A 27,643-nucleotide genomic window follows, 5' to 3' on the forward strand; every position below is an offset into this window, starting at 1 on the left:
TGAATATAATTGATAATTAATTCATTGACTGGTAATTAAATTCCAAAATCAATTACTGATATATTTAAAATATTTTCCCATGTAAAAAATACTCCAATAAAATTATTGAATTAAAATAGGAAAATATATAAAAAAAAATTTTTTTACTATTTTTTTTCTTTTTTTTTTTAATTGGAAAAATATACATTAGTTTTAATTTCTATATTTAAAAGAAATAATATGTGAAATAATGTTAATTTTTGCTGGAAATTCAATAATTTAATATACACTAATTGAATAATGAAAGAACCAAAGAAAATATAATGAGAACTTTAAAATAAGAATAATTTTATTAAAATTAAGAAACGAGGCAGATGTTTTATATTATCTCTTATTCTTAAATATATATATATATATATTCTTAGCCCCCTTTTTACCCCTTCCGTTTAATTGAATATTCCATAACTATATATGCAATTCCATTTTGCTTTTCTTCCAATATTTCTTTAATTTTCTAATTTTATTAAAACACGAGTTTATAATTTTTTCCCTCTTTTTTTTTATATTATAAAATTTCGTTTAAAAATCTTATTTTAATATTCTTTAATTCGATTCGAATATAATATTACATATACCTATCAAATTATTAACATATAAATTTAAATAGTAATATTTTTTTTATTAAAAGTATTATTTTCCTTATTTTTTTCCAATTTCTGTAAAAAAAATTTTTATATCCGATAAATTTTTTTTATTATATTTTTAAAATTTTTTGCCTACAATTTTTTTTTCTCTACTTTGAAGAAAAATAATTATTTAATAATTTACCTATATTAAATTTATTTATTATTTATTCAGTAATTAATTATTTAATAATTATATTTTAAAGGATTTTCTTTTCGAAATTTTGCGATAAAAATTTTTAAATTATAAATTTTTATTAAAAAAAGGTATTGAGACCCTTTTAGAAAATAAAAACTCAAAAAGAGAAAAGAAAAAGTAACATGAACATCAAAGTAATTTTTAGTAACTTTTTTTTTTTTGTTTTTTTGTATCTTTTTAGTAAAGGATTCATTTTATGACAGTGCATTAAAATTTAATTGAAAATCTGTCAGCGAGAATTAATTAACGGAACGAAAAATGTTCCTTAAAATGAATGTAAAATTTTTCTGAATATAATAAAATTATAATTTATAATGAATTTTTGACATTAAAAATATATAATATTAGATCTTACTATATGTATATATATATATATATATATATATATGTGACACAATTTACTGGCATTATACTATTAAATATTCATTGGCGCGTCATAAATATCAATTTAAAATTGGCATTGCAAATATATATATATTTTGTAAATGTAAACGTCGTTCAAAAATAATTTTATTTATAAATTTATTATTTTCAAAATATTCACGCTTTTTAATTGAAATATTTATGCATATGAAAATAATAATTTGTATTAAATATATTTTTTGAAAAAAAAACTAAATATTTTTATTGTAAAAAATTTTTGATATACGACGCTTATGTATATATATATACATAAAAATTTTGAAGTAAATAACTGAAATACTGAGTATCAGGTAAAGAACTGCTCGCGAAATTATTCAAGATGGATCGATACTTGGACGCTCGGTTGACGCGCAACTGAATTCAACTATCTACGAATGTACACATGAATGCGCAGGTATAGAATCGCTCTGTCTCTGAGAAAAACAGTATATAGTAAAGAACAATAAATTCTTCCGTAAAGAGAAAATTTGCAACTATTTTTTTCTATGTATATATATATATATATATATATATATATATATATATATATATATATATATATATATATATATATATATATATATTTCAATCGCGAGGAAAATTACCGAATCTCTTTATTAAAATTAACAATTAATCATTTGTCATTTTTTTATTAAAAAAAAAAAAAAAATTTTAATTTTATATTATAATAAAATATGATTCAGTTAATGAAAAAGAAAAACTTGACAATTAACTGACAATTATAAAAAAAAATTTAATAATTTATTAATTTATTGAAAAATTTTACTGCACTGAAAAAAAACTTTATTTGATTCAAATACTCGATTACTTGAATATTATCAAATAAATATTTACTTGAAACAAATAATTTTTAATTAAATTAAATAAATTGTATTTGAACCAATAATTTTTGTATTTGAAATAAATACCATTTAATTGACTTAAATAATAATTATTTGATACAAATAAATATATTTATTTGATAATAGTCAAAAGTAATCGAGTATTTGAATTAAATAAATTTTTTTTTCAGTGTGCATTTATTTTTTATTGCAATAAATTTCTTTGCATTTAATTTAACACAAAATTCGATTAATTAAATTCTCTTTTTTAAAAAGACACAAAAAAAAAATTGAATTAAATTATTATAATTAAATTTAATTTTATTTATTAAGTATTTTATAAATTATTATTTCTATTATTATTAATTGAAGCTATAATAATAATAATAATTTAAAGATATCACAGATTAATTAATTATTCTATTAATTTTATTTTTATAAAGTGAAGCTAACACTGAAAAAAAAAATTAATTTCATTCAAATAATCTGTTACTTTACTTTTATCAAATAAATATTTACTTGGACCAAATAATTTTTATATTTGAATTAAATAAACTGTATTTGAGCCAATAATTTTTGTATTTGGAACAAATAAATTTTTTTTGTGTATAATAATAATAATAATAATTAGAAATTTTGAATTTTAATTGAATTAGTATGTTTTCGTAAAGTGAAATAAAATTTTTTTAAAATAAATTAATACATCAAAAAAAAAGAAAAATTGCTTATTTAAAAAATTTAAAAAATGCCCGTGTGGAAAAGTGATGTGGGCCCCCAGCGGGGGCCCTTATGGATCGCCCTCATGCCATGAGGGCCGCATATGGATGATCCATAGGGGCCCCTCATGGAAACGACATGCTCATCGATGAGGGCGCCCGCATGGGCGATCCATGAGGGTGCCCCTACGGGCGCCCTTATGGGCCCTCACGTTTGCCCTCATCTTGCCCTCAAGTTTGCCATAATGTTTTTTAATCAATAATATTAATAATAAAAGTTAATTAATAATAAATAAGCTTAAGTTATGAATAAATAACATATTTATTTAATAATTATTCAATTTTAAATTAAATTCTTACTCAAATTCAATTTATTAATTAACGTTCTAATTAATTAACTGTCGGATATAATTAAAAGTAATAATAAATTAATTAATTAAAAAATTAAAAAATATTTAATTTATGCATACTATTAACGGATATTTTCATTTTTCAATTAATTCATACATAGAATTAATGATTAAACGCAAACCTGAGAAATAAATAAATCTAACGCATGGGGGGAATCGAACCTACGACCTACGGACTATGAGTCTAACGCTTTACCAACTACGCTACGTACGCTACTTCAAAACGAATGCTAACTTCTTGATGCTATTTAAACTTCAAAAATACCTAACAAAGAAAAGTGCTTAACATCATTTAGTTAAAGTTAAGATATTAAATTATATTTTCCAATCAAATGCAATTTATAAAATATAATTAATTATATGCTTTATGATTATTATCATGAATCATCTCAGGCGAATTTTCAAAAAAGTGTAAATATATTTTTATTAAAAACGCGTTTTTCGTTGTTTTAAATCATTGGAAACATTCATTTTTTGTTGATAAAAAAATATTTGATTTTTGGACTTAGAAAATTTTGCTAATCGATCATGAGGGCGATCCATGCGGGCCCCTACGGTGGCCCTCATCTATTTTGCCATAAGTGTGAGTGTTATTTTCAAAAAAGTGTAAATATATTTTTATTAAAAACGCGTTTTTCGTGGTTCTGAATCATTATAAACATTAATTTTTTGGTGATAAAAAAATATTTGATTTTTGGACTTAGAAAATTTTGCTAATCGATCATGAGGGCGATCCATGCGGGGCCCCTACGGTGCCCCTCATGGATTCGCCATAAGTGTGAGTGTTATTTTCAAAAAAAGTGAAAATATATTTTAATTAAAAACGCGTTTTTCATTGTTGTGAATCATTATAAACATTAATTTTTTGGTGATAAAAAAATATTTGATTTTTGGACTTAGAAAATTTTGCTAATCGATCATGAGGGCGATCCATGCGGGGCCCCTACGGTGCCCCTCATGGATTCGCCATAAGTGTGAGTGTTATTTTCAAAAAAAGTGAAAATATATTTTAATTAAAAACGCGTTTTTCATTGTTGTGAATCATTATAAACATTAATTTTTTGGTGATAAAAAAATATTTGATTTTTGGACTTAGAAAATTTTGCTAATCGATCATGAGGGCGATCCATGCGGGGCCCCTACGGTGCCCCTCATGGATTCGCCATATGGATCAGCCCTCATGGGCCCCCGCCGGGGGCCCCGAACTCTTGAGGGCAAGATCGTGGCTTTTTCCACACGGGTGTTAATTAAATTATTTTTTTCTATTTTTTTTTTTTTTTTTTTTTTTTAGAAAAAGTAATGTAACTTTACGTAGGGATATGTATATATTTGTAATTTATTAAAAGTCAAAGGCAGTTATTATAACTTTCCATAAATCACGATGAGTTTCTCTGTCTAGACCCATGCGGCTGACTTGAAACGTTATGTACTACTGTCTGACTGGAAAGTAGGACGACTACTGCGTTTTGTTCAGGAGGCACCTTCTTGTTCGACATAAATATATATATATTTCACATATATTGTAAATGTCTAAACACAAACCAATCTTCTATATATTCAAAATTCGCCTTCATTTTCAACAAAGACTTCATTTCGCTTCACATTCAAGCATATCAATAAATAAATTATTAATTAAACAAATTAATTATTAATAAAAAAATAAATTTAAATAAATAAATAATAAATTACAATAAAGAATATATATATATATATATATATATATATATATATATATATATATTAATAAATTAAGAGATAATAATAATAATAATAATAATAATAATAATAATAATAATAATAAATTTAGAGAAGTCAACATTTTAAAAAATTGTTTTTTTATACCCAAAATTTAACAAAATATTTTTTAATATTTATTAATTCATAATTAATTAACAATAATTAATTACACGGAAAAAAAGGAATTGCTTACAGATGCTAACTGATGTTTGCTATCGGATCTATCAAAATTAGTAACAACAGCTAAATCTTTTTCCATGACAACAAAAAAGTTTGCTGCGATAAACAATATCAATATTAATTTTTGAAAATTTACTGTCACAACAAACTTTTTTTGACCCCACAGTAAATTTGTTCACCGTTCCTATATATATATATTAGCTAACGTAATTTTTGCCTGTGACAGCTAATAGTTCGCTGCCAAAGCAAAATTATTCAATGCGTGTTGATATATAAAGTGAAAAAATTTTTATTATTTTTTGATTTAAATAATAATCGACTATTTGAACATACAAAAAAAAATATCTATTTATATCAACCCAAAAAGGTTCAAATATAATTGAACAGGAAAATATTATTAAAAAAAAAAAAAAAAAAAAAAAAAAAAAAAAAAAATTTGTACAGAAAAATTAGAAAAAATAAATTTTGCCTTTTATAAAAAAATGTATCTAGGAAAATTCAAAAATAAATATATTATTAATTATTTTTTTTTATCTCTCTTACTTTAAAAATAGCCTGTAGAGTACGGCGCTGAAGGTCTGTGAAAACCAGGCGGGGTTTCTTGGGGGCGGGCTGTTGGTGTTCTGCCTGGCTCGCCATCTCGTCTTTCCTCTTGCATGCTGTAACATTAAAATTTAGTTTAAGCAAAAAAAAAAAAAAACCACCCCCCTAACAAATTCGTTTACTTCAAACCTTTTTTTTTTTTTTTCAAAAAATAAAGAAAGAAAAAAACAGAGTTTTATATTTCTTGATATTATTTGCCTCTAATGATTTTAATTACTCAATCTTTCACAAAAAAAAAAAAAAAAAAAAAAAACAAATAAAAAGGATCGTTACAGATTTATTAAAAAAAAAAAAATTTTTTTCCCCTCTATATGTTGATGTCTAAAATTTCAATCTATCGCAAATTTAATTTAGTTATTATCAAATTTATTTTAACCACAATTATCACAATAACGATTCTCTATATCGTTGTTCGCATGTATATAAAAACTTTTTTTTTTTTATATCCAATAATAATAAAAAATTTGTTCATACCAAATAATAAGTTATCGATTATTTGAAAAGCGAATCGTTCCATTTATTTCACTCTTCAAGTTTTATTTTTCTTTTTTTGTTATTAAAATTCATGTCACTGTCCTCAATAAAATTATGTTATATTTTTTAATCAACATGTGAAGAAAAAAATGTTTTTTTTGATTCTCAAAAAAATTTTTTTAATAATTTTTTTTATTTAAATTCAAAAAAAGGGTGTGTGACAAATTACTGTGATAAACAATTTTTTTTTAATAATAAATAAATAAATAAATAAAAATAAGTCTAAAATTTTTGTAAATACAGTATTTTGTACGACAGGGCTTTATTCCGGTATTGCCCGTGTAAATAAATAAATAAATAAAAATAATTAACAAAATGTAAACGAAATTATTTTTGCCAATTTTTTTAATTTTTCAAAATTTCAATCAATAATTTAAAATTTTTTATTTCATTTAACAGAATCTAAATAAATAAATAAAAAAAAAAAAATGAAATAAGTAAAATAAATTAAATAATGTATCACACACCCTTTTATAAAAAAAAAGAATATTAAAATAAAAAAAAGAAACTGTTACTTACTTCCTCGCTGTGGAATTTGGGCAGCTGAAAACAGAAAAAAGAAAAGAATTTAATAAAATTATTTTTTTATAAGAATAAATAATGTCGTTATGAATTTTTCAAGTCCAAATAATATTGATCGAATTATCCATATAAAACGAAGATTACATTATAATATATATATATTTATATACACATTAAGAACATAACATGTACAATCATTGAAAAAATTTATATATAAATATTGCATTCACGAGTCCCAAACTTAAAACTACTTTGGTAACATTTCACTAAAAGGGTTTACGGGGTTTTAAATAGAGAAAGAGAGAAAGAGAAAGAGAGTGATTATAATAAGACGTGTGTAATGATGCAAATATTTTTTTTTTTTTTTAAATTTTCTGTTCTGTTGTTATATGTTTCGTTTATGTTGTTATGTTGAGAGAATTTTCTTTTTTAATGATTAAAAAAAAAAAATTAAAATAGTAATTTTACTTTTTTTTTTAAATTTAATTTTACGATAATCTATTATTTATTTATTCAAAATAATAGAAAATACATAAAAAAAGTGATCGTAAAAGTTAATTAATTATTAAATTATAAAAAGAACATTTTTTAGATAAATTTTTTTTTTAATTCTCCGTTTTAAAAAAAGTTTTCTAATTTTATTTTCTATTTTATTTTTTAACATATTATATGTTATTTTTTAACATATAATTTTCCGAATAGAAAAATAAATTAGAAAATTATAAATTTTTAAAAAAGAAAAAAAATTTTAAAAAAAGAACATTTTTTAGATAAATTTTTTTTTAATTTTCCGTTTTAAAAAAAGTTTTCTAATTTTATTTTCTATTTTATTTTTTTTTTCATATTATATGTTATTTTTTAACATATCATTTTCCGAATAGAAAATTAAATTAGAAAATTAAAAATTTAGTAAAAAAAAAAAAATATAATTTCCAAAACGATTTCTAAAATTCTTCCGTACATAAAATCCAATTATAATTATTAGATTATAATTTCAGAAATGAAAAAAAAAATTAGAAGCAATTTTCTTTTTTTAAAGCCAAAAATAAAAAATTGTCAGAATAGTAAAAATGATTTGGAATATATATATATATATATTGTTTTAGAGATCCTTTATATAAGCGTTCGGGTCCAGACAAGTAAATTAATCTGAAGCAGATGAATTGGAAAAATCGACATTGGATAAAAGACACGTGAGACACGTACATATGTGTTCTGAAATGCAAAAAGCAATCATATTCACCGCCCCCTCCCCCTCACCCCCCATTATAAAGCAGTAATGGATATAAAATTCCAACTGAAGAGAATGAAATAGAATTCGTGGACAGTTCGTAGGATATGGACAATTGACGTGTTCGTTATTGCCATGGCTTACACAAAAAAAAAAAAAAAATTAGAAAGAAGACAAAAAATCGAAAAAAAAAATTAAAAGAAAAAAATATCCCTTCTGCAGATTCGTTCTCGGATTTGACTATATATACATAAAAAGTAAATCCAATCGAAAAGGATAGATAGTCCGTATGTAGACAGAAAAGCAACGAAAAAACGAGGTTGTGCCAAATCTGTGAGTATGGGTGTAGATGAGAGAAATAGAAATATATATATATATATAAACGAAGGGCACGTTCGAATACTTTGATTTTAACTTCATATATATATATATATATATATATGAGAACTGTGAAAATGTACGAGATATTCAAGCATTTTTATATGCTCAGAAGAGATCGACTCATCGTTCAAAGTATATAACGAATAGACACGCGGATATATTGCGAAAACTTTCCAAACGATGTAATTTTTTTTTTTCAAATATATACGTCCATTAAACCATTTTTGTTCATATCGGCATTTTGATAAAAAAAAAGTAAAATATATTTTTATTTTCTGTGGTTACGATATTTTTGTTCTTTTTTTAATTATCAGATTACCCCTTCGTTTCTTTTGATTGTGGAAAACAATTCTTTTTGTAAACAAATTAAAAATTTATACGATACAATTTCTTTTCTTCCAATAAAATTATGTAGTACAAATTTTAGGTATATACGTTTGTTGTATTCGGTTAAAAAAAAATTCTGGTTGGAATAACCAGAATTCTAGATATTCTGGCTGAAATTCTAGTTAGGGGACATATTTTTCATTATGATTTCAGTTATTCAAATCAGAATTCTGGTTAATTTAACAAAAATTCTATTGGATTAAACCAAAATTCTGGTTATATTAACCAGAATTTTAACCAATTAATTTGGTTAGACCAGAATTCTGGTTATATAAACCAGAATTTTAGTTAATTTTAACAGAATTCTGGTTATTTCGGTTGAAATTCTGGTTAGAGAATATATTTTTCATTATGATTTCTGTTATTTAAATCAGAATTCTGGTTGATTTAACAAAAAATCCAATGGAATTAAACCAAAATTCTGGTTATATAAACCAGAATTTTAACCAATTAATTTGGTTAGTTCAGAAGTCTGCTTATTTTAACCAGAACTTTAGTTAATTTTAACAGAATTCTGGTTATTTCGGTTGAAATTCTGGTGAGGGACTATATTTTTCATTATGATTTCAGTTATTTAAACCAAAATTCTGTTTAATTTAACAAAAATTCTATTGGATTAAACCAGAATTCTGGATATTCTGGCTAAAATTCTAGTTCGGGCACATATTTTTCATTATGATTTTAGTTATTCAAACCAGAATTCTGGTTAATTTAACAAAAATTCTATTGGGTTAAACCAGAATTTTAACCAATTAATTTGGTTAGACCAGAAGTCTGGTTATTTCAACCAGAATTTTAGTTAATTTTATCAGAATTCTGGTTATTTCGGTTGGAATTCCGGTTAGGGTATATATTTTTCATTAGGATTCTGGTTACATTGACCAGAATTCAATTTCATTCATAATTCTAGTTAATTTAACTAGAATTTCAAAAAGTCTAAATAGAATTCTAGTAAATTTTACCAGAATTCTGATTATTACAATTAAAATTTTAGTTAGGGCCTTTATTTTCATTAGAATTCTGTTCAATTCTACTAAAATTTTAAACAATTATTCTGATTAAATTCTTTTGGATTTAATCAGAATTCTTGTTAATTTTACCAGAATTCTGGTTATACCATTTAGAATTCTAGTTAATTTTATCAGAATTCTGGTTATACCAATTAGTATTGTGGTTAGATTAATTATAATTCTAGTTAATTTATCTAAAATTCTATTCAAATTCAAATGTATTTCTGGTGAATTCAATAAAAAATTTTAAACAATTATTCTGGTTAAATCAACTAGAAGTCTTATAATTTCAAATAGAATTCTAGTTAATTTTATCGGAACTCTGGTTATTCCAACCAGAATTCTAGTGAATTTTACCAGAATTCTGATTATTACAATTAAAATTTTGGTTAGGGCCTGTATTTTCATTATAATTCTGGTTAATTCTACTAAAATTTTAAACTATTATTATTCTGGTTAAATTTTTTTTGGATTTAATCAGAATTCTTGTTAATTTTACCAGAATTCTGGTTATACCAATTAGTATTGTGGTTAGATTAATTATATAATTCTAGGTAATTTATCCAGAATTCTGGTTATACCAATTAGTATTGTGGTTAGATTAATTATAATTCTAGTTAATTTATCCAGAATTCTATTCTATTCTATTTCAACCAAAATTCTAGTAAATTTTATCAGAATTCTTGTTACTCCAGCCAGAATTTCAGTTAATTTTACCCATAATTCTGATTATTTCAATTAGAATTCTGGTTAGGTTCTATTTTTTCATTATAATTCCGATGAGATTAACCAGAATTCTTGTTATTTCAACCAGAGAATTCTATTTAATATAACCAGAATTCTAGTTAACATACAAGAATCTACTATTAAATAAATCGTAAACAGAATTTTTTCACTTTTGAAAATTAAATCTTCTTGCTATAGGAAAAATGAATTGAAATTTAATTTCAATGTGAATTTCTCAATTTGACAATGAAAATTTTCAAATATGAATTTAAGAAAGGAAGAATAAAAATGTTTGTACCCCCTTATCTTAATTTTTTTCAGGAACGAAGAAGGGATGAAACACTATAAATAATGAAAAGTTTCTATATGTTAAAGTATATATATATATATAAGTGACGATTTTGTGACGCGGCACTTTGTGTTCTCTGGGCACCATATGAACAAGGATACTTTATCGAATGTGCTAGCAAGGGCCGTTACGCCAAGTGGAAAAAATCTGATCAGACACATACTGTCAGTCCAGCTTAATCGAACGTGATTCAAAGTCGACAAGGCGCGCAAGGTACCAACACAACAAAGCATCTAGACACAATGAAGGGGGTAAGGCATACAGTATATATAATATGGATGCAACTATTTTTTTTTTTTTTTTTAATTTTTTTTTTCGAGAGCACGTTTTTTTTCAAAAACATTATAATCACATTCAATCTTCCATTAAATAGTCAAAAAAGAAAAATTTCTTGCTACGAGAAATTAGTTATTACAAATTGAAGCTATTATAAAGTTACTAAATAGATTGAAGTTACATATACTGTAAAATTTTGAAGCAAAATTAAATTAATTTTTTTTTTTTTTTTTGTTAAATGAAGCTTAGAAAATTCTAAAATCATGAAAATGTAACAAAGGATTTGCAAAAGTTAGTTTGGAATTACATATTGCTTAACGAAAAAAAAAGAAAAAAAAAACACCGTCCCAAATGTCATTGCAACAAGCTGTGGAAAATGGAGAGACAAAGTGCTATTTCATGTTTCTATGAATTCTCATGTATTAATTTCCGAGAAAATAGAAGTTGAAGTGCCAACAAAATTGACGTGACAGGGGTCAATGATCGCGACCACACACAATGGCAAAAAAAAAAAAAAAAATTATATATAGCTTCCTGTTTTTCGATATTGTCGAACATTTATTTCTTTAATTCACTTATTTCGGCAAAATTGAGATGTAGGATTTTTTTTTTATTTTTTTTTCAAATCAGTAGTGAAAGTCAATTGTGGTCAGACTAAAAAGTTCTAAAAACTGTTAAGTAAAGCAGTAGTAAAAGTCAATTTGTAATCAGGCGGAAAAATTCTAATTAAGTAGTAAAAGTCAATTGCAGTCAGACAAAACTAAGGTGTATTAATTTTTACGTCAAGTAGTAAAACCAAATTTTAATCTGAATTTTTTTTTTACTTTTTATATCAGTAGTAAAATTCAGTTATGGTAAAACAGGGCACTTGTAATTTTGTCACAAGTAGTGAAAGTCAATTTCTGTCAGACACAGAAAAATTCTAAAAAAAAACTTCTAAGGCTTATTAATTTTTACCTCAGTAGTATAACCAAATTTTAGTCAGACAAATTCTTCTAATTTTAGCATCAGTAGTAAAAGACATTTATCGTCAGACAAAGCAATTTCTTGTAATTTTATTACTAGTAAAAGTTGCGAGTCAAAAAAATTATAATTTTAGTATGAGTAGTAAAAGTCAATTGTGCTCAGACAAAACTAAGGTGTATTAATTTTTGACGTCAAGTAGTAAAACCAAATTTTAATCTGAATTTTTTTTTTTACTTTTTATATCAGTAGTAAAATTCAGTTATGGTAAGACAGGGCACTTGTAATTTTGTCACAAGTAGTGAAAGTCAATTTCTGTCAGACAGAAAAATTCTAAAAAACTTCTAAGGCTTATTAATTTTTACCTCAGTAGAATAACCAAATTTTAGTCAGACAAACTGTTCTAATTTTAGCATCAGTAGTAAAAGACATTTATCGTCAGACAGAACAATTTCTTGTAATTACTAGTAAAAGCGGAGAATCAAAAAAAATTATAATTTTAGTACGAGTAGTAAAAGTCGGTTGTGCTCAGACATAACAATATTTTGTAACAGTTTCAGTAGTATAACTTCTTGTTTAGTCAGACAAAACAGTTTTAAGAAAAAAATATATATTTCTAAGGAGTCTATTATTAAAAAAAAATAAATAAAAACAAATTTGAAAAAAAAATTCTGTACCAAAAAAATAGTTTACAATTATTGTAATTTTCGTAATCAGTAGTAAAAGTCAATATCAATCAGATTTTTAAATTCTTTGAAAAAAAAAAACTATAAAAGTGCGTAATTAGTTCTTTTTTCTTAACTTTTAGTTGACGATGCACTGTTACTTTTTGCTGATACAGAATTAATTTTACGTAAGAACTTACGTAACGTTTATACAGTTTCTTTTAGAAAAAAAAAAGTAGAAATGTTTCCTTTTTTTTCAAATCTAGAAATAAATTTTAAATTACAAATTTTTTAATCAAATAACAATTTTTCTTACTAATTTAGAGAAATCAAAATTATTATTTTCATAACATAAAATATTTCTTTTTTTTGTAACAAAAAATGGAAAATTTTGAAATCTAGGAAAAATTCGAGAAATATTTCGTTAAAATAATAATCTCAATAAAAAAAAATGGTATTTGTGAGAGAATTTTTTTTGCAAGTATAAAATTCGCATTTGTTTTTGGAGAGATAGACCAATTTTGATCATGAGTATAGAGAAGATAGATAGAGAGAAAGAGAGATTCTGTTTAGAATAAGTCAAAAATGATTGTACTTTCTTGCCCTGGAGTTTGCGATACGTGTGTGTGTGTGTGGTTCCCGCCAAGCGTCACGTGCTTTCAATAGCATCCCCAGATATACATATAATAATATAATATATACGCCGAGAGTATATATATATATATATGTATTTATCTACCAAGTGTACGAGTCGTATGAAAATTTTCAATACCAAGAAAAATTTTTCTTTTACTTCAATTCAAAACTAGAACCATCTGATACGAGCACATATATATATACATTCAAAGACATCACTTGAGGAGAATCCCTAATTTCTAGCTCAGTCGAGATTTATGACGGTCATTCGATTTTATTGCTTATTGCCCGATATATGTATATATATTTTTTTTTTCTGATTTGCCGATTCACGACATTTTTTTCAATCAGAAATATTTCAAAGAATTCCTATTTTTTTTTTTATATTAGTAGTCCCCTTTTTTTCCGAAAATTAGCGACATTTTGAAAAAAGAGCAAAAAAAAAATGCTAATTATTTATTTAGTTTATTGATATTGCGATATTAATTTTAAATAATTAAATAATTAAATATAATTATAATAATATATTATTTATATATAAATATATACAAGTGTCAAATAAATGTAAATATGGAAGAAAAGTGTCACGCAAATCTTACCATTATTTTTGTAGATTCTCCTAACATGAAAAGTTGATCAATTTTTATTTGCATTTTTAATTTTTATATTTTTTAATATTTTTTTTTTAATTTTTAATAAATTTATTTACATAACAATTAATCAATAATAGTAATTGGATCGATATACGGAAAAAAAGAAAAAGTAATTTTTACTATTTTTATAGTAAAAACCCAACTTGGAAAGATTCCCCGGAAAGTGCCCCCTGAGGTTCTATCAGAATTCCGCCAGAACTTCCAACGTAATCCCATCGGAATTCCATCGGAGTTCCAAAGAATTTCCGATAGGATTCCGACGAAATTCCGACGGAATTAGGACTCTAAAAATTTTGAAAAAAATTAATCGGAATTCCAACGGAATAAGGACTCTAAAAATTTTGAAAAAAATTAATCGGAATTCCGTCGGAATCCCATCGGAAATTCTTTGGAACTATGATGGAATTCCGACGGAATTACGTTGGAAGTTCCGGCGGAATTCTGATAGAACCTCCAGGGGGCACTTTCCGGAGAATCTTTCCAAGTGGGACGGGAACTGTCCGTTGTTTCTGCGCATCTCTGGAAACTTTTACTCCAAAAATAGTAAAATTTACTCCAGAAATAGTAAAAATTACTACGGAAACAGTAAAATTTACTACAAAAATAGTAAATTTCACTATTTTTGGAGTAAAAGTTGTAAAAGTTTGGAGTAAAAATAGTAAAATTGAGGCCTCGTAAAATCTACTCCAGAAATAGTAAAAATTACTACGGAAACAGTAAAATTTCCTACAAAAATAGTAAATTTTACTATTTTTGGAGTAAAAGTTGTAAAAGTTTGGAGTAAAAATAGTAAAATTGAGGCCTCGTAAAATTTACTCCAGAAATAGTAAAAATTACTACGGAAACAGTAAAATTTACTACAAAAATAGTAAAATTACTATTTTTGGAGTAAAAGTTGTAAAAGTTTGGAGTAAAAATAGTAAAATTTACTCCAGAAATAGTAAAAATTACTACGGAAATAGTAAAATTTACTACAAAAATAGTAAATTTTACTATTTTTGGAGTAAAAGTTACCAAAGATGCGCAGAAACTTCGGACAGGTTTTTACTACGAAAGTAGTAAAAATTACGTTTTTTTTCCCGTGTAGTAATCACCATATTAATTATAAATTATTATACGAAAAAGAAATCTTTACCTGGAACAGCGAAATGTTTCACTAAAACAACGAAAGTTTTATGCCTAATCTAGAGAAAAATATTGCTGTTCCAGATAAAGATTTTTTTCGATATTTATAATTTATAATTAATAATTAACTATTTTGATTTGATTTTTTTTTCTTGAAATAAAAATTCATCAACGTCCATGAATAATAAAAATGGAAAAAATTATAGTCTCATAAAAAAAAAGTTGAGTGTCTTTTTATATAAATAATTATTTTTTTGCAGTGTTTTGGTGCTTTTCATAAATATATATAGAGTATAATATAGAGTTCCAGTGTTAATTAATATTCATGCTGAATTAGGCAAGGGGTATACAGAATCTATGGTAAGGGTCAACTAATAATAAATTTCTAAATTGAAACAGGACCTAGTCTCAATAAACTACAAATAAATATTATATATGGTAACATTGGATCTAAGCTTATAGGATGATATATAATATTTAATATAATATATATAATATATATATGTGATACACATATATTTAAAAGTGTTGATAGGGATTTACTCGTAACAAGATGCTCACGTGGACTGGATATATAGATTTTTTTTTCTGGACCAAAACTTCGTCTACTCGTGCAAACGAAGCTTTTATTAATTATTATATAATTATATAATAATTAGGCATTATTATTTAATAATTAATAATTATTATACAAAAATTATTAATTATTTATTTTATATTAATAATTATTATATTAATAATTATTATATAATTATTATATAATTATTATATAATTATTATATAATTATTATATAATTATTATATAATTATTATATAATTATTATATAATAATTATTATTATTAATAATTATTAATTATTTTTGTATAATAATTATAAAAATAATTATTTTATATATAATTATATAAAAAATAATATTTACTTATTGGGAAACAATGAATAATCACTTTTTGCTAGATTCATTCACGAAATAATCTAGTTTCACCCATTTCCCCCTTTTTTTTACGTCTTCGTGATTACCTTTTTAATTTTTCATCAAAATGAATATTCTTTATTCTCATTTTTTTTTCAACGATTATTATTCCTATTAATTATTTAACGATTTATCCCAAATACACACATATATATATGTATTTTCCTGTTACATTTTTTTTTCTTCAATAAAAAAAAAATCATTTAATTATAAAATAATCTGTCAAATAAATTGAAAATCACGTAAATTTAAATAATAATACAATATCCAATAATTGAGTAAATTATTATAAATTATACAGCAATTTTTATTTTTTTCAACAATACAATTTATTTTATTAAATAATTCCAATTATTAATTAGATTATTAAATAATTCAAAATTATTAATTAGATTATTAAATAATTCAAATTATTAATTAGATTATTAAATAATTCAAATTAATAATTAGATTATTAAATAATTAAATTATACAATTAAAACAAATTATTAAAAAAAAATGGTAAGAAATCGTTAAATAAAAATGAAAAATCAAAATGAAACGAAGACGTATTTAAAAAGGGTAATTTTCTCATTTATATTTATTATTTATTTTTTTTTTTCAATGTAGAGTCATCTTCAGTATGTTGGACATGCAACTACTAGGCCCGGTGGCGTTTTATTGAGAAATGATCTCTTTATATAATATGACCGTGCGACCGTACCATCCCCCTCTTTTTGCTTTTATCTCTCACTAAGTCCCTTTCTAGCAATATAATAATAATAACAATTATAATTATCATTTTTTTTGGTCATTTAGACAAAAAGGAAATTTTTTTTTATAAATCTCCACCGCCAATGTATTTCAAGATTCGATATATATATATATACACTCACATTATCGAAGATATTTTCTCAGATAGAAAATTCTATATCGATTTGTAAAATTTATAATATATATATATATACATATCAATCTCGATATCGTACATTTAATCGCGGGACAGATTCAAACGTCATGAATATATAATGAGAAGCACAGAATCGTCGTCGTAATTAACAATGATCATTCTTAATGACCCGCAAGGCGTCCCACACTTGTACGCGGGGGAAAATTAATGCGACGTAATCCCGTTATCGGCTTCTGCATAAATAACTTCTGACATATAGATCGATTTCATTAATTTTTCCAGCCAATTGTTGAGAGAAAAAAAAAAAAAAAAAATTCTAATTTTTACTCTATATAGTAACTCAATTATTAATTTTACTTTTATAACAAAAAAAGGAAAAAAGTAGTGATTTCGAAATATAGTAAATTAATAATAAATTAATCGTATATTCTTTTTTTTCATCCTCTCTCAATCACAGTTATATTATTACATTTTGTAAAATTGCAAAAAAAAAAAAATTGATAAAATTTATTTATTTCAATTTTTATTAAATAATACACGATTATTTAATGTCTAGACACGGGACTTGAAATACATCAGCAATGGGTGTTATCAATATATATATATATAAAAATACATATTTTATATATTTAAAAATAATATACATAAATATATATTTTACATATATAATATATAAATCACTGTCTTCCACTGAGAAAAATAAAAATGTTTTCATTTTTTTTTTCTCGAACTTTGAAAATAATTTTTTTATTTAAAAAACAAATTTTTGCAAAAAAAAAAAAAAAAAATTTATAAAAATAAATGATTTATTTCTTCAATTTATTAAATAAAATAAAATAAAAAATGTATAATTATTTTATGTTTATGTTTTCTAAATAAATAAATAATTGTACTTTGTACGAAAGGGCCTATTAATAAATAAATAATTGTACTTTGTACGAAAGGGCCTATTAATAAATAAATAATAAAAAAGGTTTTTTTTAAAAAATAGAAAAATCTTTTTAAAAACAAAATTAATTATTCAATCAAAGAATTAAAAAAAGGAACAATTTTTCACATGATCAAAATTAGAATTTTTTTTTTTTTTTTTGAAAAAATAACACGTCTGTCATTGATGTGAAATTTTTAGCTCATGTACTTTAAAAAAACACCTTTATTCAAATTGATCAATATAATGAATAATAAAATTACACTGAATTTGTTTTAGTTGAACATGTGACATTTTGATGTTTCACTTTTTATTCCCCCTCACGGTTAGAAAATCGGGTAAATTTTTTTTTTCTTTTTTTTCTTGAGCAGACAATCCAAATTCATTGAATTTTTAATTAATTCTTCTTAATATAGATTCAACAAAAAAACATTCGAGCAATTTCTATAAAATATATTATAAATTATAAAATATTACAAAAACTAATTAAAATTTTTCTTTTAAAAATTGAAAAGTAAAAAAAAAATAATGAATACATTTTAAAATCACAAAAATTCTACAGTGGAAGACAATTTTTTTTTTTTTTGTGACCTTTTTGTCTAAATGACTCCAGAGGGTAGGTCGTATTCTGGAGCTGATCTTTTTTTTTCTCAGGAATTAATAAACAATTGTAATATTCCTGGAAAGTTTAATCAATTTAAAAAAAAAGAAAAAAATATATTTTACAAAAAATAGGTCCGTCCTAAGTCCGGACCAAAATACAGGAAGGGGACATACCTACCAGAATACCACCTACATTTCTGGTGATATAAAAAAAACAGAAAATAAAAATTACTAAAAATTCGGTTCTTTATATAATAATGATAATAATAATAATAAAAATAATAACAATTTTTGTTGAAATTTTCCCCGTTATCATCTGATTCGCTAAAGTTTCGAATTTAGAGTGTGTCTACTTGGTAGTAAGACGGTCCGGAGTAAGTCACGCATCGTCACAATAACCTGAGAATATGATAATAATAATAATAATTATAATTTTTTTTTTTTTTTTTTTTCAATGTCTTTGACAATGACGGACCTTAGCCGAAGCGCAACGTCAAAGAGATTTTAGTGAGAATAGTGGAAAGAGTTGTACCTCGCGAATATAGTTGAAAAAAATTTTTTTTTTTTTGAAAGAGAAGAAGAAATATAATTCTTTTTCCATATATCACCCAAAATTTCTCTACACACATTTCAGTTCGATTTGATCTCTTTCATGTTTTATTAACGAGTGTATATTGTACAAAATAATAATTTATACCTCATTAGCCAGAATATTATTTTTCAATTTTTTTTTTTTTCGAAAGAGAAAAACAAATCTGTATTAATCTTAGATGTAAAATTATTATAAAAGGTAATACTAGAAGTAGAAATTGAAGAAATTTAAAAAATTATTTTTTTTATAATTAACTATATATATATATAATTAATTATTAAATAGTTTCAATTTGTTAAAACAATTTTACATACTAGCTACACCCAGAGAAATGATTTATTTGAACCAAATAAAATATATTTGAGTTAAATAAACGTATATTTGTCTCAGAGCCTAATAACTTATTTATTTGGCGTAAATAAAAATTTTATTTGTAAGAAATAAATTTTTCTTTGACTTAAATAAATTTTTTATTTCAATGAAATAAAATATATTTGCAACAAATAAATGAGTTAGTAGTCTCGGAGACAAATATACCATTTCTCTGAGTGTAGTTTAAAAATTACATAAACAAAGAAAATGTTTCAAAAAATTTTAATTTATTTGAATTTAATAAAAAAAAAAATTTTTTTTTTGCTTATTTATTTATGTTTGAATTATTTTATTTTTCAGTACACTCAAAAAAATGATTTATTTGAATCAAATAAAATATATTTGAATTAAATAAACGTATATTTGTCTCAGGGCCTACTAACTTATTTATTTGATGTAAATAAAAATTTTATTTGTCATAAATAAATTTTTCTTTAGTTTAAATAAATTTTTTATTTGTCATAAATAAATTTTTCTTTAGTTTAAATAAATTTTTTATTCAAATCAAATAAAATATATTTACAACAAATAAATGAATTAGTAGACTCTGAGATAAATATACTATTTCTCTGAGTGTGTAAACAGGTTAAAAAAAAAAATTAAAAAAATACAAAATTATAAATATTTTGTTTAGCAAAAACCAAAAATTATTTGTGAATTTTTATTTGAATTAAATAATTAAATTAAATCTTTTTTTAAACAAATTCAATTTCTAGTTTTTATTTCTGTTTTGAAAGAGAGAAAAAGACATAATTTTTTAACCCTTTATTTTAAAAAAATCAATTTAAAAAAAAAGAATTTAAAAAATATGTTTCGTCGAAATTCGCATTTTTTTTTTTCAAAATAGTAACTTGATTATGAGACTCTTCAGTAATAGAGCGACTCGAGTATAGCTTCTCAATAAAATGCCTCCGTTAAAATGTCACTTGTTTTGCGCTTGTATATATTATGAGTAGTTTCTTAGCATGTAATTTTTTTTTTTAAATGTACTTTTTTTTTTGGTTCAATCTAAAGCTTACGTATATAAGAAGCAGCAGCAAAAAATATATATGCGAGTGATAAAAAAAGAGACCATAATATATATATATGTATATTCATATTTGCATATATTTATACATATATATATATATATGCATACTTTTCCTACGGGTTACAGCGAACGTGCAATGGGATATATTTGTTCTTGTCTTTTGAGCTGATTGACGTACAAATCAGAGGATACAAAAACGCAACGCAAATATGTGCTATCATTTTATCGCTCGTTTGTCGTTCCTAATTCAGTTTTTTTTTTTTTTGCCCCCAAAAAATTATATTTTACTCTGGATTTGCTTTTTTAACTTTAGAAAAAAAAATATTTTTTTATGAAAAATAAACGGAAATTTTAATTTCCTAAATGAGAAATTAAAAAAATTCTTTAAAAAAGGAAAAAAATTTTGAAGAAAGTTTTTATTTAAAAATGAAAAAAAATAATAAGAGTTTAATTAAAGATTAATTGGGATGTCATCTTTGATGATATAATTTAAAGCAGATCCAGTGATATATATATATATATAATTTCTTTTTTTTTGTCTTTAGTAACTTACAATCCGATAGCTCAGTTTGAAACAACCATGTCATCGATTTTCTGCAGTTCGAGTCCCTTAGAAGCGGGTCAGTTAGCAACCCTCCATTATGGATTGTGGAATAATTTATCTGTATCTCGACCAAATTATTTCATCATTTCTAATGATTAATAAACTGATAAACCATCGATAATAAAATACGACAGTTTATCGGCTATTTGTTTATTTTTTTTTCAATTTAAAAATTTTTTTTTTATCAAAAAATTAAAAACTGCTTTAAGAAATATTTTACAATTTTTTTTTTCTTTATAATTTTTTTTTTCTTTAAAATATTGAATGATTTTTGTGTTTCTTAAATTTTTTATTTTCACGAAAATATTTTTGTTGACAAAAAAATTTTTAATAATTTTTTTTATTAATAGAAAGATTATTACATCGTTGTGTATCAAATGATGATGTCCAATGATTGAGGCCTACAATCGTTTAACATCAATCTTTTTGATCACAACTGATGTTTCATCTTAAAATAATAAATCATTCAATAATTTTTTGAATTTTTTTTTTTTGGTCCGACGAAATGATCGACAGCGTACGTCTGTGTTACATTTCGACAGATTTTTTTTTCATTTTTTCTTTCTTTTTTTTTTTTGAAATATTACACCGAAAAAAATTTGAAAAAACTGCTGAAAATCGATGACATTTTTCTAAATAGAAATTTTTTACCTGCATTTTTTTATAAATTAAATAATTAATACTATTTATAAAGTATACGAAGAATTAAAAAAAATTTCCAATTATTTATATACACCATTTTATTATAATTATTATTATCATTATTATTATTACTATTACTATTATTATAATTATCAAATTTTTTTTTCCATCAATTAATGAATTAAGGAACGACAAGAATAAACAAAAAATAAAGTGATTTTCCATCGCGAAAGTAGTATTTTTTTTTTCCTAATAAGAAATAAATTATTAAATATTTAAAAATTTTGTTTTAGATGTCAAATATTTCTTTTTCTATCAACTGAAAAGTACATTTAATAAAATAATTATAAAAATAGTAAAAACGATTTTGTTTTTTTACCCACGATAGTGTGTATTGAAATTATAATGAAATATATATAGTATTAAATAAAGAACCGTTTTTTAATGACAATATATATTGTGAGATTAAAACGAAATTATGTGTATATGAAATTAGGACAGGCACTCAAAGGCGGGGGGTTTATTTTTGGAAAAAAAAAGGCGCTCGATTATCGATATTATAAACATTCATACCACATTTAAGAAAAGAAAAATTATATAGCATGGGAGAAAAAATTATAATCAATTTTAAATGACATTTTGCATATTATATTTCAAACTTCAATCTACTGCTGATTTTTTTTATCTTGAATTAAAAATTTCAGTATTCATAAAATAAAATGAAAAAAAAAATGATTTTATCTACTCGAGGAAGTAAAAATTGAATAATAAAAGAAATATAAATATTTAATTCCTGATTTACTAAAATTTTTAAAAAAATTTCACAAAGAAATGTTTCCTGTATTAAAAAAAAAAAGAAAAAAAAAATGCAAGAACAAGAAATGACAAAAATAAATTCTTTATAGGTGATTGAACCTTTAAACGAATAATTAATAGTTTAAATGAATCAATAAAGATTCTCATCAGTCCATCTTTAGAAATTAGTTCCTCCACCTCTAAGAGACTAGAAAATAGAACTATATTCAAGAAAATCGTTAATCAATAATCAACTAAAAAGGAGAATAAAAATAAAATACTTTGGAAACAAAGATTTTTTTTTTCTTAAATAATTTAAGAAAAATTAGGTAAATTAATAAAAAAAAAAATTTTTTAAATTATTATTTAATATTAATTACTAATAAATATTATTAATTAATAATAATTATTAATAATAATATACAATATTTTTATATTATTAATAATTATTCATTATTATTAATTAATAATTAATTAGTAAATAATATATCACACGGAAAAAAAAATTTACATGAAAAAGCAAAAAATTTCGCTAAAATAGCGAAAGATTTAATTGAAACAAGTAAAACTTTTGCTACTATAGCAAAATGTTTTTTCGTTTCAGGTAAAATTTTTTTTCAATGCAACATTCTTTTGTATTAAATAAACGGAAAAAAATTTTCACCTAAAACAGTGATAAATTTTACTGGAACAGAGATAAGTTTCATTAAAGCAACAAAAGTTTTCGCTATTCTACACTGAAAAAAAAAAATTTATTTGGTTCAAATACTCGACTATTATCAACTAAATATTTATTTGTATCAAATAATTATTATTTGAGACAATTAAATGGTATTTGTTTCAAATACAAAAATTATTGGTTCAAATACAATTTATATTTAATTCAAATAAAAATTATTTGGTTCAAGTAAATATTTCACTGAAAAAAAGAGGTTTGGTATTGACAACCAAACGTTTGGTTGGTATTTAAACCAAATTTTTTTTTGTTGAATCAACAAAATTTTAATTGTCTCAATCAAAATTTGTTTGACACAACCAAATTTTAATTGTCTCCATAAAAATTTGTTTGACACAACTAAAATTAGAAAAAAAGGATTTTTGTTGTCCTAACTAAAGTTTGATTGGGACAACCAAAATTTCGTTGATTCAACAAAAAAAAAATTTTGGTTGCTTAAATACCAACCAAATGTTTGGTTGTTAATACCAAACCTTTTTGTTCAGTGTTATTTGATAATAGCCAATCGAGTATTTGAATCAAATAAATTTCTTTTTCAATGTAGAGAAACATATCGTTGTTCCAAAGATTTTTTTTTCCGTTTCAAATTCTTTGAAAAAAAAAATTAATCCTTCTTCCAAAAAAATAAAATTCAAATTACTGAAATAATTAATTCAAAATAATAATCAAATTTGCAAGACCGGTGGATTTTTTTTAAGGGTGGTGGGGGGAGGGGATCCGGAGGAGAGATTTAAAAAAAAATAGAGGAGCGCAATAGCAGCAGAGCAGTTTAACCGCATAGAATTGAAAAAAAGCTAGACGTATACAACGATACCAGTAAAGGGGAAACGCAAAAAAAAAAAAAAAAAAAAAAAAAAATAGAAAAAAAAGAAAATACAATAGGAAATATATATATATAAAAATATATATATGCACGAGAGTCGATCGATCCATTCATCAATCAGTCAATTAATTAAACTATATTTAACAATCATAGAATAACGAAAAAAAAAAAGAACGGACCGTGACGAGATGCAAAGGCAAAAAAAATAAATAAAAAATTAACCGGCATGTATATAACAGATATATAATAGAGTATATAATATAGGTCGGGTTTTATATAAACAATATACGTATCATATCTCGGTATTATGTATTATTACAACAATATTTATTAAGTAACAAAAAAAAAAAGTAATGGTTGGAAATTATTATTATTTACGAACACCGAAACTGAGAGACTCACAAGCAGGAAGAGGAGGGTGTTTTCCTTCTTTTAGAGTTGACTGATCTCACGTTAACATTGCGCATCTGGCAGTCTGCAATGCAAAACACATTGGAAGGGTCAAAACAACCGACGGACTTCGAGAGAGTGAGAGAAAGAGAGAGAGAAACTTGAGTCACCGTCGACTGATGGGTTTTTTGCAGGATTTTTTTTTCAAAAAAATACAATATTTTTTATTTTAACAAAAAAATAATCGATATTAAATCAATCCAATGTGTGCGTTGTTATTCCTTTAAAAAAAAAATTCTTTTTATTTTGAAAATTATTTCCAAAAAAATTGAATAGAGTCGAAAAGTATTTTTTTTTTTTCGAGATAAACTTTATTGGAATTCAACGTACCACCTTGTAAATTGATTTTTTTTTCAGGGATGAAAAATTCGCATGTTGGCACGTGGAAAATTCGAATTGGTATTTGTATTTTTGACAAATAAAATTTTTAATTTCAATTTTTTCCTAAAATACTTTTTTATATTTATTTAATCTTTTAAATAAATAAAAAAAAACAATAGAAAAATAAATAAATAAAATAAATTGGTTCTTTAAATATTTTTCATTTTTATAAATAAAAAAAAAAAAAAAACAATAGAAAAATAAATAAATAAAATAAATTGGTTCTTTAAATATTTTTCATTTTTATAAATAAAAAAAAAAAAAACAATAGAAAATAAAAAAGAAAGAAAATAAATTGGTTCTTTAAATATTTTTCAATTTTATAAATAAAAAAAAAAAAATAGAAAATTAAAAAACAAAACATTTTGAATTTTAATAATTAAAAAATTATATATTGTAACAACACTGAAAAAAAAATTTATTTGGATCAAATAAAAAGTATTTGATCCAAATAAATCATTTATTTGTCTATTATCCAATAAAATATGTATTTGAATCAAATACACATTTACTAAATCTAAGTATTTTATTTTATCGTATCAAATAAATAGTTATTTGAATCAAATACAAAATATTCAAATCAAATAAATGGAATATTCAAAGCTAATAAATAATTATTTGAATCAATTATGAAAGTTATTTCATTCAATACTGCATGTTTTTTGATTCAAATAAATATTTATTTGCATTAATAAAATATTTTTCTTAAAACAACTAAAAATTTTCTTAAATCAAATATTCGATCATTTGTTATAAGTAATTGTTTTAATTGACACTAAAACCTCTTTAATTGCGGCAATTATTATTTTATTTGATCCAAATACATAAAATTTATTTTCATAAAATGTAAGATTAAAATATTTTTTTATTTGTCTTGATAAAATAGTGTATTAGGATTAAATAACGAATTATTTGTATTAAATAATTCAGTTTATTTGAATCAATTACATAAATTTATTGTGTCAAATACTTTTTATTTGTATATCAAATAAACGAAATATTTGAGTGAAATAAATGAATGAATAGTTTCAAGTAACTCATTATTTATATTAAATAAATTCATTTATTCAATTCAATTAATTATTTAATTGAACCAAATACGATTTATTTGGTTCAAATAAATGCGATTCAATTAATTCAAGTTATTTGAATCAAATACATATTTTTTTGATCCAAATAAAAAGTATTTTCAACCAATTAAATATTTTTCAAATAATTTGAAGTATTTGAATCAAATAAATTTTTTTTTCAGTGAATGTAACAAAAAAAAAAAATTTCTGCCAAAAATAATACAAATTCTAAATAAAATTTTTTAGCGGAAAAAAAATACGATTTTATTCTTTATTTTAATATTATAATTCCAAAATTATTTTTATTATTCAAATAAATATTCATTTTTTAATTGAAATACATTTTTCTTTTGTTATAGTAAAAATACAATAAGACAAAAATTTAATTTTAAAAAACGTGCCAACATGAAAAATACACAAAAATGTATTTAAAAAAAGGGTTTAAGGAACAAACAAAAAAAAAGTGGGGCAAAAAAAGAATCATTATAACAGCGATATATCGAAACGTTGGCCATAGCCAGAGCCTTAATATATTTAAGACCCTGATTTTTTTTTTTTTTTTACCTCTTACCCGGGTGCCAACTACGAATAGAGTCCACTCTAAATTCGAAACGAAATTAACAGAGACATATATGAGATTAGGTATATCAAATAATGGGTTTTCGTTATACATTTATTTTTTTTTTTTCTAATCCGCATTCGGTGCTTCTTCATTGTTTTGTTTTTTTTTCGCTTCGTTTCGGTTTCAATAGGCAAACAGAATAAATTACAATAAAATTTGTAAAACAAAAAATCAATTTTTTTTTTGGCGCTTAATTTTGAAAAGCGCACGATTATAAAAACTCTTTTTTTTTCGTTATATATTTTCTGTTTCTAAAATCTGCTTTGAGTACCGAAACGAACTTGCGATTCTATTAATGCCAATCTTGTTATATTCATCATTTAAATATGAGAGGATAAAACGCTTCTACTCTGGAAATATTATTCGATAAAGTCAAGCAGTTTCTGGACTCGGTTTCTCTTGGCATAGTAGTAGTATATAGCTGCGATGCGCTTTTCATATTCTATCTTATATATATAAAGAATAAAACGTTGCTAATCATATATATATATTTGTCTTTTTTTCCCAAAAAAAAAAAATTTTCTTAATTTATAAGAAAAATGACTTTTTTTCCAAAAAAAAACAATTTATATTTAATCAACAACGTTCGACTTATTATTATACAAAAAAAAAGATATTCCTTCAATGATTGATTGCAAAAAAAAAAAAATAAATAATAACTGATGAAAGCTAAAAAGAAAGGATATATTGAATTCGGTCACAGAGATCCTTTTTGTAAATAAAAATTTTCAGACACTTTTGAGACTTGTTATTATAGACAGTTAAAAAAAGAAAAGTGCAATACCAACTCTTTCCACGCCGAGCATTTTTTCTATAGACTTAAAATTATTATTAATTTTAAATTAATATAAAAAAAAGGAACTTTTTTTTATTCTAAAATACTCGTTACCTGAAAAGGGTTAATAGTAAATATATATAAATATGGG

At 23.1% G+C, this 27,643-nt stretch overlaps 1 protein-coding gene across 4 annotated transcripts in view; it reads right to left on the reverse strand.

Moving 5' to 3' along the window:
- The window catches only part of LOC127283486 (hepatocyte nuclear factor 6), an 85,661-nt gene that overhangs the window by 8,124 nt on the left and 49,894 nt on the right, over positions 1 to 27,643 (reverse strand). For 2 of the 4 annotated variants that reach the window (XM_051308414.1, XM_051308413.1), the window contains 3 exons: positions 24,597 to 24,669; positions 6,805 to 6,828; positions 5,692 to 5,807 (listed from right to left, as the gene is read on the reverse strand). In XM_051308414.1, coding sequence (XP_051164371.1) covers positions 5,693 to 5,807; positions 6,805 to 6,828; positions 24,597 to 24,669 — 212 coding nt within the window. In that variant the 3' untranslated portion in view covers position 5,692. The remainder of the gene's footprint in view (positions 1 to 5,691; positions 5,808 to 6,804; positions 6,829 to 24,596; positions 24,670 to 27,643) is intronic. The other 2 variants (XM_051308411.1, XM_051308410.1) reach the window with 1 other exon arrangement.

This window comes from Leptopilina boulardi, unplaced genomic scaffold, assembly GCF_019393585.1.
Source record: "Leptopilina boulardi isolate dan_hultmark-lab unplaced genomic scaffold, ZJU_Lbou_2.1 LbouV2_31, whole genome shotgun sequence".
Taxonomy (NCBI): Eukaryota; Metazoa; Arthropoda; class Insecta; order Hymenoptera; family Figitidae; genus Leptopilina; species Leptopilina boulardi.